Source organism: Cimex lectularius, unplaced genomic scaffold (genome assembly GCF_000648675.2).
Source record: "Cimex lectularius strain Harlan isolate CLEC.00 unplaced genomic scaffold, Clec_2.1 scaffold59, whole genome shotgun sequence".
Classification (NCBI taxonomy): domain Eukaryota; kingdom Metazoa; phylum Arthropoda; class Insecta; order Hemiptera; family Cimicidae; genus Cimex; species Cimex lectularius.
This window is the reverse complement of record NW_019392794.1, coordinates 662,844-676,297: the sequence shown is the minus strand read 5'-3', so window position 1 is coordinate 676,297 and position 13,454 is coordinate 662,844. Positions and strand designations below refer to the sequence as shown.

The following is a 13,454-nucleotide window of genomic DNA, read 5'->3' as shown; positions in this document are numbered from 1 at the left end:
GTGCAACTGTACAATTAGTTATGCTGTAGCCTAGGTGACATGGTTCCATACAAAACAAAATAATTAACCCACAAGCATGTGCAGAACCAGGATTCGTGGAATTTGGAATGCCTACTTAAAAAAATTTGTTGTTTAGTGTGAAAGTTTGGAACATGTGACTATATGTCAAAATTATTTTTGGCGATATAGACAAATATTTTAATGTGGTCTTTTAATAACGAATTTATTCTACAATCTAGCAAAAATACAGATAGATACTTCGGTAGAATAAACAACACAGTGCAGTTCGACCTCAGATACTCCAAAGGGTGCGGAGAGACTGAGAGAGAATGTGCACACCCATCCTTGGAGATCAGCAGTTCAATATGTCGTAAGTGGAATCCTTTTTTAGGAACTGAGATTAGCCAGCTGGCTCAAGTTGGCATTACATGACAATAACAGGGAGAAACAAAAAGATAAAGCAGTTATTGTTTTACAAGATAAAAAATCCTAATTTAATAGCTGTTAAAGTGTATTGTGACTAAAACCGACAAACGTGGTAAAATTTTGTGTAATTTAAAATTTCTCCAACACTGGTCTGCACGCTTGAACTCAATGTATAGAATAATGGAATCAAAAGATATTTAAACCACTTTGACTTTCATCTGGTAGGAGAAAATGTACATAATTAGTGTTTTTCTTTAATTTAAGAGAACTACTGTCTACTATGAAGGAACATAAAAGTAAATAAAATGTAATAAAATATATCGTACAGTTTTGTAGCGAGGGAATTGATTAAATTTTTTTTCTTTTGTTTGGCATAAGAGGTGGCAAATTGTTTTTTAGACGCACATCACTACCTCTCATTTTATCAGCGACTTCCTTTTACAAAGCTTTTGCAAAATTGTAGGTTAAGTAAATATAGTACTCTATCCTTCTACATAAAATTGTAAAAAAAAGAAGATAAAATCAAGGCAACTATTGTAGTGCTATGTATTTTCTCTTTTTTTCCTCCTAGGGAAAGCTATAAAGGGTTCTTTCTCATAATCAGTATTTTTATAAATATTTTATTAGAAAAATACTATATTTATATATATATTGTTTTGTTAAAAAAAAACATATTTTCTCTTAATTTACATATAACCACTTCACAATAAAGAAAAAAATAAATGATTCAATTATTCTTCAAGCCTATTGTTTAAAATATTAAATTAAAATACAAAATTAAATGTCAATAAGAATGATAAATAGTGCAAATAATGACTAAATTTTTTTTAAAATATTCGCAAAAATATAATAAAGCATACATTTTTTTTTAAATAACGCTTGATGACAATACATAAGCTAATAATTAATCCAAAACATCACAGTTGTTATATCTTAAAAATTGTAATAACAGGCATATTAGATAAACAATACTAAACAAAATTAATGTTGTTAACCTTATATTTTTCTTAATTTATCAGTCCTCAGTTAAACTATAACACTTGGCTAACTGATTTTGTCCTTTGTTCAAAATGGATCGAATAAAAATTTATCGGCACTGATCAAAATCATGGGAGCGTGTGAGAAAAAAGGGAGACAATTCAATTTGTTTTCAAATTCAGTCAAATGTGGGAATTCAAAGTTGACATAATTATATAATTAATATGTTGAATTAAGCTGGCTTTGCTGCATCCAAATAATATTTTTTTTATGAATACTTAAAAACAAAATGAGTTTTTTTTTAATGGTCAAAATTTATATACTATAAAAGGAATTTTCAAAGATTTTCTTATGGAAGATTTTGTACTTCAAAAATTAAAAAAAAGAAAAAAATTACCACCAAAATTGAACAAAACTGTTTTGGCTCCTTTAAAAACTCTGCATCAAAAATTGCGATCCTTTAAATATATCAATCAGGATAGAAACTAGCTAATCAAGAGCTTTGTTTGTTTTTTCTTTTACCGTGGTTTCCATAGCATAAAAATTAACATTCATTGGAAAATTAAAATGCCTTTATTTTACAAATTTATAATAAAAAATATCAATTTTACTACCTCATTTTTATAAGAAACAAAGCACAACAATAAACATAACAAAAATAATTCAAACAAATATTGTGTTGTATAATGAGAAGAGTGTTCGAAAAATATACTATTAACAATGGCCTGTCTCATTGTCATTTCATTGTTAACATGTTTTTTTGTTTAGTTTTAATATATACATCCCAGCTTTCTAAAACTTCTAATCGATTATCTTACCATTCTAAAATATAAAGCACAACCATATCATGTCTTAAGACCGCAAAATAAAGAGAGGGAGGAGCATCTGTAAAAAGAGGGGGTGACGAGTAGAAAATGAAAAATATAAAAAAAAGAGACTTTTCTACCGAGTCTAAAATCAACACCAGGAAAAAAATGGGCTTTTCCTTTGAACATCTTCTGTGAAGGCATCGGAGAAGGATTTAAAAGTGGATGTAGTCCCGACCAAACCAGACGTCCTGTAAAAAAATAAATAAAATAAAATAAAATAATAAAATAATAATAACAATAATGCATCGTTAAAATAAAACAAATTTGTTGATTTAATAGAAAAATTTAACCTTCTGAGGACAATCGCTGGTTTTTGAACAAGCTGCAATGGGCTGCTATTGTCAATTAGCGCCTGCTTAAGATTGAGAATTTGACCATGCATTACACTCATTTGTTGATCAAATGCCTTACCATCAAACCCTTTATCTTGCTGTATCCAAACAAAAAACAAACGTTAACTAAAGTTATACACCATTTAAATGAAAGAGAAAATCCAACCTTGAATAGATTACGTAAATCATCAATAAGCTCTTCGACAAAATTAATATCTCGAATGCGAGGTAGAATGAGGTCTTTCGTCTCCTGGCTAAAAGGGACTTTTGCCTGTGGAATCCAAGCCCAGTGATATGGATAAGCCCTCCAAGAATCTGGATGCTTAAAAGGAAATGCAAGACCGTTGTCGATAGCGGCTACTGAAATATTTGGCTTTGCGGTATCCCAATCCTGTAAAAAAAAATTCTTGTGGTAAAACTTCTTATAACACTCCCCCTTATAACGATTTCCCGGCTATAACGCTCTTTTCCCTTCGGGGGTCAGGGTCCCAAAACGATTTTTCAACGACAATTTTTTCGTTTTGACGATCTGATCTCTGGTTTGAGATAAAATTTACAACACTTGAGATTAAAAATTTTTTTTGTTGTTAAATACTTACACACAAAAAAGGCCGAAAATAAGGAAAATAATTGGAAGAAAAAGAAGAAAAAAAAATCAGTTATGTGGATGACACACTACACAAGAGGGACACAACCTCTCGGCTACAGAAGAATGGTACAAAAATACGTATTAATAAAGGACGATTATCTACAACTTTGCCAAAAATTTCTATTTTAGACACTGCTTGGATGGGCGTTAAGAAAGAAACAATTCTGAATTGTTTTAAAAAAGCAGGAGTTGGGAATTCAGAACACCAAGAAATCGAAAAGTTGATTGTTTTCTTATTTATAATTTTAACTTTTTGGCTTTTTTTTTTTTTTGGTTTGGACATAGATGAATGATGAAACTTGGTAAGACCTTATAACAACAGACAATGAGTTGTGAGTTGAAAGGTTTTGAATGTTTTTGACAATAATCTTGTGAACGGCAAAACTTCAAGCTTGGAAACCATAATTGAAGATCGTCTCAGTGCATCGAAAGATGATGAAGAAGTGATGATACACCTGTAACAATTGTGCCAAAAACAACCGATGTTTTGAATGCGATCAAAACATTTTGCACATTTTTCCCCCAGTAACACTGGTGTAAAAATAGGAATCAACGAAAGAAACAGATTGGAATATTACACCTTCAAAAACTGTATTGGTTGAAAAAAATATGATTACATATTTTAGTCCAGGCATGACTATAATATGTACTTGAATAAGTACATTTTGTGTTTTAGTTTAGTTTATGTATACATATTTACATCCTGCATACCCTTTTTTATACATTCTATGTTCCAAAATAATTTTTGTTCATTTTAAGCTGTTTTCTGTTGGACTTGAGAAGAGCATTATAACAAAGCGTTATACTGTAGTTCAAATATGAACAAATGTGCTATAAACACTTACAGTGGGATCTTTCATTTCTTCATCGCCTCCTCCTAGCCTTGGTTGATTTTTCACAACAGGTGGGTCGTATTTAATCAGCCAATTGTCGTTACCTCTGTCTGTGTTTCTTATTATGTAATCTAGAACGACAAGTCGTTCGAATTGAAATCTGAACTCCCTTTGCGTTGCGGGTGGCATCCCATCTACTTCGAACCTCCTCAGCCAATAATCAGCGTCTTTATAACCGTCGACAAATACTTGAAATGAGCCGACCTGGAAAACCGTTTTTATTGTATTTTTATAAAATAAAAAATCCAATTCAAAATCTACCTTAGGTTTAAGACCCAATCTGTTAAATCTCTTTCCTACGATTGGACACGAATCGAACATAAAATGTTTAAAATGCGATGTTCCTCTAGCTATAGAATCATAATTAAATGTCTCACTGGTTAAATAAACAACCTAAAATTAGAAGTAAAAATTAAAAAGCATATATTTTAAACATAAACCGGCCCAAAATGTAAAGGACTTACTTTAGTTTTTGGGACGATACCAAGATTGAGTTTTTGATCAACAAGGCTAGCCCCTGCTTCAGAAAGGTAGCCTTGGTTTGGTATTAAGCAGCTTCTTCCAAAGCAACACGGGCAGCATAGCCTGTGCATCCATTTGGTCCATTTGGGATTCAGTCTGCCATATGGCTCTTCATCTTTTGGCTTGAATACGCCAATTATTTTCTGAGAAAAATAAAAATAAATAAATCAACTACTTATTTTCAAGTATATAATTGTAAAAAGTCAAATGTCAATACTCACTCCACTAGGATTTTTTACGAAATAACTTCCCGATGATCCTTGATAAATTCTCTCAGGATAAACTTTGTTCTCGATCGCTGTGTGGGCTTGGATCATCAAATCAGAAAAAAACGGATCATCTGAAAAAAAAAAAAAAATTAAATATAGACTGGTGAGAGAAAAAGCGAACCAAACAACATACCAACACTGATTCATTTATGTGTGTTTTCATATTTAATTCTTATTATGTTTTTCTTCTAATGACAGTATTTCTACTACAAAGTTATAAAGTTTTATGAATCCTCAGGGTGCCGATGTTTTTGCAAAAAGCCCATTTGCAAGTATGTTGTGTTTGAATGTAAGGTTAATGGTTTTGGACTGGGACCTTTACCTCACAGTGATGAGTCAACGACTTAACTAATGCAACCACCGATCCCCCTAGTTATTCTTTTAAATTTTTTTTTTCTTTTTTTTTATAAGGTAGCTAACTGTGCAATCAGTAAACTCTAGCTTAATTTTATTTCTACATGCTTGTAAAGGTAAATATTAACTATATTATATACACTAAACAAACACCTTCACATTTTAAGGTTTTTAGGATTAAAATAAATCTGAAACGTTGTGGATAAAAACTGGCAGGTTGTGGTCCCCCCCCCCCTTGAGATGGCCTATTATCCCACCTTCAAGAAGGAAAAATCATAAGTTAAAATGTTGAGGTCAAAATAAAAGAAAACATCGTTTATATCAAAGCTATTTAATTACTGAATATTATACATTAAATAATATTGATTAAGGGGGTCAATGGGAGCCCAGTGGTTACTGCATCTGATTTGTATTTAGCACACTAGCAGTTCTGGGTTCGAATCTTGGTCCAGCCCATGGAATTTTTATTGCTTATAATTTGGAAAAAAGTGGACCCTCAATGAGTAGTTGGATAAACCCACCTTTATCACAGGAATTAATTTTTATCTAAGGTTTGTAGTTGAGATGAAAAATTAGTGTCGCAAGCGGGATTCGAACCCACAACCTTTGACTAAATACGCTGATACTCTACCATTTGAGCTATCGTAACTTCGATCCTCTTGGATACCAACTTCTCATCTCAACCTACAACCGTTTGAATTTACCCTCTTTTTGGCCATCTTTTCATCTCGACCAAATACCTTAGATAAAAGAATAATTAATATGGTCAATTATGACCACTAAATAAATTTGGATTAATTTAATAATTAAAAGAAGTAATTACTTCACTAATCCGTGGCCACTTCATAAGTCGCTGAGAATCGAATCTAGATTACACGACATTTGAAAATATGGCAAAAAGAGGGAAAATTCGAACGGTTGTAGGTTGAGATGGGAAGTTGGTGTCCGAGGGGATCGAAGTCATGATAGCTCCAGTGGTTAGAGCAGGGGTGTATTCAGCCGAAGGTCGTGGGTTCGAATCCCGCTCATGACATTAATTTTCCATCTCAACTAAAAACCTTAGATAAAAAGTATAATTAATTGGAATAATTAATATGGTCAATTATTACCACTAAACAAATATGGATTAATTTTTACTAAATGTTGATTTCAGGTATTCGTAAACGTGCACAAATGAGGCACATTGGTGATAAAATCTGTACAAAATTGAAAATGTAATGTAATAAAAATAAACTGTATAAAAAAAAATTAATGGGTGTGGTTTTATCTTTTGTTTGATATTGGAGAAATTACATGTCTCCCTCCCAACAAGAGATAAGCGGTGACATCATGAAACAAAGTAAAAAGGGAGCAACAAATTTCTTGAACGATGTCAATTGTCAAATTTACCCTGACAAAAATCTGATTCCATGAGTACAGAATACAGTTGAAAAATATGACTAGATTTCAGAAGTTTATAATGATAATGATCATAGTCTAATGATTTTTGCAAAATTACTTTCATTCTATTATTAATTTCTAAGTTAAACTGACAGATTAACTGTATCTGTTACCATAATCTGTATAATTTCCAAAATTTTTGGGTTGTTTCCATGTTTTTCCCGTTTGTACGTGAGAAAATGTTTCAATTGATTTACAGCCTCTGAAGATAAAATGATGTTCATTAATTATAGTTAACAAATAATTCTAACAGTTAGAGATTTTGATTGAACATGGCTTATTTAAATAATGTTTAGATCCCTTGTTGAATAATTATGCACTTGATCATAATTGGAGAGAAAAACTAGCACAGTATTCATAATAAAATATCTGTGAGATCCAGATTTAAAAGGGAGAATGATGTAATTTACCGCACATCAAGTTAAAGACTGATATTTATGCAAGAACCTTCACAATTTTTATCTTTTGATTGCGAGATTGCACTGATTCTGTCAACATTTTTCAACAAAAAGTTGAAAAATAATAGTTTTATTAATTATGCAATTGTAGTTCATTTATGTATTATGTAGAAATGTTCTCTTTAGTTAATAGGTGCTATGATTACCCGAGAGCTACTTTAAAATCATGGTTGCATAATTTGTTTTAAAATATATAATGTGTAATTTGGCTCTAATTTGCCCACACTAGCAGCTCTGGGTTCAAATCCCGACAGAACCTATGGATTTTTTATTGATCCCTCGTTTGAAAAGTTAATTTGTTTGTGTTTGTAAGACTTTTTATTAATGTTTTTAAATTGAACATTTTGACCCATCTGTTCGACCAAGCGATAGAAAAACGTGCCCTAGAGCATGCAGGCTGCTTTCTTGCACTGAATAACTCCAAGTTAGAAGCATGTTGAGAAATAATGCTAATCATAATTTTTGAAATACCTTTGGCACAACAAGGAAAATAACTTATTTGCTTATGGCAATACAAACTGCAGTTGTTGGCATGAATGATGATGAAGAAACAGTACTGATAATAGAAAAGAAACTATCTGGGGAGCTGTAAGACACAGTCCTAAATTAAAACACCACAAATCTTGAAGAGCAATTGTGTACATGTTTTGAAAGAATGTTGTACATTCTAGCTTGCAGATGATCCTGGCAATTTTTTTTTGAAAACTGAACAAAATAAAATAAACAATAAAACATAACATAAATGTTATACACCAGGTTTTTTCTAAAGCTGGCATACAACTTTAACACAGCTTACCTTCACCAACTGATGCAAAGGTTTATTTCATTTTTTTGAGTGTTAAATATAGATATAATTTTTAATATTTAATTGTAATAAGTTGGAAGAATAAACATTTATGAAATTAACCAAACAAGAGGAAGTTTTATTTGTAATAAAACAATTAACCTGGGGGGGGGGCTAAAACAGAAACAGTGGTATAAAATACAATAAGACACGTTAGAGGCAAATTCTTCTTGCTTGTTAGTATGTTCCTGGCAGATTGATTTAAAATATAAAAGATCATAAACAATAAAACAGGTCAAATAAAAGAATTACCTTGATAATAGATGTTTTTACTATTAGTAACAAAAATATTTTTTGGTTGAAATGAAGATTATGTACAATTAAGGTTTTTAGTTGAGATAAAAAAGTCAGTGTCACGAGCGGGATTCGAACCCACGACCTTTGGCTAGATATGCCGCTGCTCTGCCACGTGAGCTATCATGACTTCGATCCACTTGGACACTAACTTCCCATCTCAACTCCATCTTTTGAATTTTCCCTCCTTTTTGCCATTTTTCAAGTGGATCAAAGTCACGATAGTTCAATTGGTAGAGTAGCGGCGTATCTAGCCGAGGGTTGTGGGTTCGAATCCCGCTTGTGTATGCACATGTATGTGTGTGTATGTATTTTAGAATAATTAAGGGAGAAAACATGAGTTATCTGATTGTGTTTATTTTAGCCAGATAATAAGATCATAAAATTAGTTAAATTATGGCATAGAATAACTCCGTGATATAAGAATTTTCTCATTAATACGAAGTTGTATTTATAGTACAATATTAGCAAGAGAAAGAAATAAAAGCAAATTTGATTATAATATGCAGTAATTCATATAAAAAAAAAAAAAAAAATCGATATTTATGTGAAACTCTATTGCATCACTTCACCATGAGTCTGTTTCAAAGCATCATTTTGCAATGAAAGTTCATAAATAAGAGAAATGTCTATTGCTAGATAAGGTACATTTATGTAGAAATGTTCTCTCTCACTTGTCAGCAATAATTCTGCCATACAAGTTTGTCATGATTTATCTAATGATATTCAGTTTGTGTAAGATTTTAAGAAATTAATTCTGTTTTCAAGAAAAAAAGCTAATTAATACAGATTATGCTATATTTCATACAATCTTATGAGGGGTGGAAACTGAATCTAAATCTTCTAAAACTGAAAAATTCAGTACAAATATTCTAAGAGGGTTATGAGGGATTCAGAGGTTTGTAAATTTTATAATATTTAAGATACTTAGGCAAAAATCTCGTCACAATTTGGCCAGGGATTATAATTGTATTTAATACATTTATATTTTAGTGGTCAATTGACCAAGTTGCTTCGTTCAATTAATTTTTCTTTTTATGTAAAGTCTTGGTTGAGATAAAAAAAAGTCAGTGTCACGAGTGGGATTCGAACTCACGACCTTCGGCTAAATACACCGCTGCTCTACCACTTGAGCTATCAAAGTAGGACATTGAAGTCACGATAGCTCAAGCGGTTAGAACAGCAGCGTATTGAGCCAAAGGAAGGTCATGGGTTTGAATTCCACTCTTGACACTAATTTTTCATCTCAACCAACAATGTTAGGTGAAAAGAATAATTAATTGGAACAATTAATATGGTCAATTATGGCCACTAAACAAATATGGATTAATATATGATGACTTTGATTAGAATAAAAAATTAACAATCTTGACATTTATAGTTTGTTCACTTCATTTTATTTTGCTCTGCCTACCCTTGCTGGACCAAACACACTGATGAGATTCACCATACTGCAGAACCCATGGAAATTTTATAATTTAACATAGGCATTTATTGGAAAGATAAACAGTAAATGTGTGAGAATCGACAGACCCATAGAAGTGATCTGTGCCTATCAGTGTATCTTGTGTTTGTCGGTCTGCATACCGACCACACATTTTAACATTGGCTTAGATGTGAAAGGAAAAAATTTTGTGCTGATTGATTATACACAATCTTCAAGGGCTGGTGTATAAAGAGAAATCTTTATTCTCTTGGGTTTTCATTTCTCTTGAATGTTATTGTCTCATGCCAGCATCAGTGAGGAATTCCATTGTCAGAGTAAACTAGTTGTGAGTGTAAACTAGCAACAAAACACGAACTTAGAAAATTTATCAGTGTCGATCAGTTCATCATGTGTTCATCGACTTGAAGACAACGCACACAAGGATGTGTATAAACAGAAATCTGGCATAAAACACTGTCAGGTTAGAGACCAATCATATATTAAAAAAAGTTGCCAAGCCTGACACCTCTACATTTTTGGCAGTGTGATCAGTTCATCATGTATTCATCGTCTCAAAGATGAACAAACACAAGGGCTAGTATATCCAGAGAAATTTGGCATAAAACACTATGAGGTTAACGACCAATCGTATGATGAAAAATAAAGTAATTCCTGTCATACAGACTTAACGCACAACTATCCATTGGTTGTCTCAGATGACAGGTTTAAACAATTTTAAATACTTCTTTTTTTACTCTATTCCAATTCCATGAGCTATGCTAAGTTTTCAAACTCAGAACCCCTAGCATGGCAAATATGACTAGCCACTCAATTGTATATATATAAGTGAACGTTTATTCTTGACTGTACTTATTTGTTTGTCAGGTCTATAATGTAGGCAATTTATTTTCTTAAATAAAAAACAAAAAAACAAGTTTGTAAACAATAGAAACAGTCGACATAAGTGTTACATAACAGAATTTTTTTTATATGCTTGAGATACAGACCAGATCTGCCTTCACTGGTTTGTCATTACAATGGTTATTACATAATCACTTTTTTTTGGATTATGTTTAATCTGGATTTGTTTAAATCGTAATTAAGATCAAAGAAGCTGATATGTTTAAATTTGAGCGATTATTTTTTAAAATTTAATATCTTGATATTTATAGTTTAGTAATCAGGCTGTAAGGGATTTTTTGTTAATTGAGGTTTTTTAATTAATTGATTCAGTCGGGATTGATTTTTTCGGTCGCTTTTGCCTGATGTGTTTAGTTTTTAAATTTTTAATGTTGTAATTGAAATAGAGAGGTGCCCACCTGGGAATTGGTTGGTGTTAAGGGTCTGGTTGTTGTCCATCCTGGGTAGAAGCGGCTCTCGCTCGTCGTTGCTGTTCCTGGATTCTAGAGCTGGGCCGCCGTTGCTGGTGCTCGGCGCGAATGCGATCGAAGGTAGTCCCTGCCCAGGGTGGACGAGGCTGGAAGTCTCTTCCGGCTCTGAAACATCTGAAGAGGTGGAGACCCTCCTTCCGCCGTCGCCGGCCCCGGCCGGGTCGGGCGGCTGCTCCTCGGCTGACATAGATCTTTCGCGGTTAGAGCATCCAGGGACCGGACCGGTGACGATCTTAGTTCCGACTCTGAGCCGATCTTTAACTCGGGAGAGATAATAGAACAAGGGAAGGTGATAGTCAGCGGCCGACCAGCTGGCCCTGAGTCACATGTATCGCTTGGCTCAATGCCGCCAACGGTAACGAAGGACGAAATATTTTCCCTTTTTTTCCTTACGTCAATCCCCGCCCATTAAGTGTGATTTAACTTATGTTTCTCGTCAAAAGGGATGACACAAGACGGCTCTTTCGTGTTTCCCTTTCTACTAATGATACGCGATAGTGTGGATGCTCTTTCACTCTTCTTTTAAAATCCTGCCTCAAGTATTTAATTTTTTTTTAAATAATAATTTTGACTTAATAATAATAATAAATCTTTATTTGCATGAATGTACGTTACATATAAATTTACAAAAAAAAAATATTTCGGTACATCCCTGCCTGCCGTCAAAAAGCAAAGCTTGTACTAGACAGCAGGAGTTTTTCTTTTTGGACATCATCAGAGAAATCAACAGAATATATCTGTACAAAAGTATAATGAAAAACAAACAAATAAACCAACATAATACAGAATAAACGTATAGCATGAAAAAAGACCAACCAAATTAAATCGTGCCTTTAAAATATCTTAATTACAATTTAAAATTTTTGAAATTAGAAATTGTTTTCTTTCTTTATAGTTTTTGAAATGCAAGTTATAAGTATTATATGTAGAAACATGAACATTCATTACTTTAAATTCACTGTATAATTTTTTCGTATTATATGGTTCACGTAAAATAATTTTAAGAAGTGGGTTTATATTTTCATACAGAGTCTTAGTGTAACATTTATTAGTACCTCCCCAGGAAGGAATACCATAGGCTATCATGGATTGTGCAAGAGAAAAAATATATTGCCCTTAAGAGTTCAATTTTAATTGTGTAAAATTCTAAATTTATAAAAGAGCTTTCTGAGACGGGAAACCAATGAATAAATATGTAAATTTAATTTCAAATTTGAGTCCAATGTCACACTGAGATATCTAACGCTGTAAGCAAAAGGGATAGGCATGAAAGAACACACATCATCATCACAACTATGAAAAGCAAATTTTAAATTATTAATATTTATTTTCTTTTTTAATGAAAAGTGTAATACGTTACATTTTTTGTGTGTTTAAAAGTAGAAAGTTTGAGCTTAACCAAAAATTAATCATTTTCATATCATTATTTATAGTTTTGGTTAAATTAATTAAATTATCACCTGAGAAAATGATACAAGTATCATCTGCATAATAAATATTTTTACAGAGAATGTAATTTTCAAAAAATAAGTAACAAAAGAAACAAAATTGGGCCTAAGACTGTACCTTGTGGTACTCCCGATTCCACGCGAAAATAACTATAAACTGTTCCAACCTTTGTGACTAGAGTTCTGTCCGATAAATATGATTCAAGGAGATTATGATCAACAGTGTCGAAAGCCTTTTTATTGTCCAGAAATAATCCAGTAACGTAATTATCTTTGTTAATTTATTGTGAAATCAAATTATTAATATCAAACAAAGCCTGCTCAGTGGATCGGCCCGGAAGAAAACCATACTGTTTTGGAAAAATTATTCTATTTTCAATAAAGAAGTCCAATAATCATGTTTAATTGTTTTATGTAGAATTTTGGGAATAAAGGTAATGAGATAGGCCTATTATTAACCTCTAGTTTTGAACCAAATTTAAATAATGGTATTACTATGGATTTTTTAAAAGCAGATATTGACCAAGTGAATAAGCTAAATTAAAAATGTGTACCAAAGGTGGAATTATAAAGTTAGAAATTAATTTGTTGGTAAAAATATTTTAGATCAAGATTGTCGGTTATTTTTTTTTACTTCATTTATTTTTTTGTCTACTGTACATTTATGATATACAACCAGCAGATTGGATTTCGATTTATGAATGTGGCATTACGAGCGTTATATAGAAAGCTACCCATTGGCAGTCTCTCTTGATTAATAAAATGAAATTAATCATTTAATAGGTCCCTTATCCATATTCTTTTCAGACGTTTACGTGGTAATTGTGGGGAATGGAGTAATCGAATTAGTTAGTATGATTT

The 13,454-nt window shown here is 32.1% G+C and overlaps 1 protein-coding gene across 3 annotated transcripts; it reads right to left on the bottom strand.

Annotated features, from left to right (window-relative positions):
• Positions 1-2,121: 2,121 nt before the first annotated feature.
• Positions 2,122-11,481, bottom strand: LOC106661932 (phosphatidylinositol 4-kinase type 2-alpha). Of its 3 annotated transcripts, XM_014385697.2 has the most exons (9): positions 11,074-11,481; positions 4,891-5,009; positions 4,612-4,812; positions 4,409-4,540; positions 4,100-4,351; positions 2,772-2,996; positions 2,564-2,703; positions 2,351-2,461; positions 2,122-2,289 (listed from the first exon to the last, which is right to left on the bottom strand). In XM_014385697.2, the coding sequence occupies exons 1-8, from the start codon at positions 11,330-11,332 to the stop codon at positions 2,362-2,364; spliced, it is 1,428 nt and encodes a 475-aa protein (XP_014241183.1). In that variant the 5' UTR covers positions 11,333-11,481; the 3' UTR covers positions 2,122-2,289; positions 2,351-2,361. The 3 variants fall into 3 exon arrangements, with proteins under 3 accessions (XP_014241183.1, XP_014241182.1, XP_014241184.1); XM_014385696.2 differs by having other exon boundaries at positions 2,122-2,461; XM_014385698.2 differs by lacking the exon at positions 11,074-11,481 and adding an exon at positions 5,072-5,416 and having other exon boundaries at positions 2,122-2,461.
• Between the last annotated feature and the right edge of the window lie 1,973 nt (positions 11,482-13,454).

Bases quoted from the DNA above. Each gene is read 5' to 3' on its own strand.
- LOC106661932 (XM_014385696.2), bottom strand. From the start codon at position 11,332: ATGTCAGCCGAGGAGCAGCCGCCCGACCCGGCCGGGGCCGGCGACGGC. The intron at 4,352-4,408 runs GTAGATTTTGAA...ACGGTTTTCCAG, and splicing joins GATTGGGTCTTAAACCTAAG to GTCGGCTCATTTCAAGTATT. The intron at 2,997-4,099 runs GTAAGTGTTTAT...TTTTTTTTACAG, and splicing joins AAGAAATGAAAGATCCCACT to GATTGGGATACCGCAAAGCC.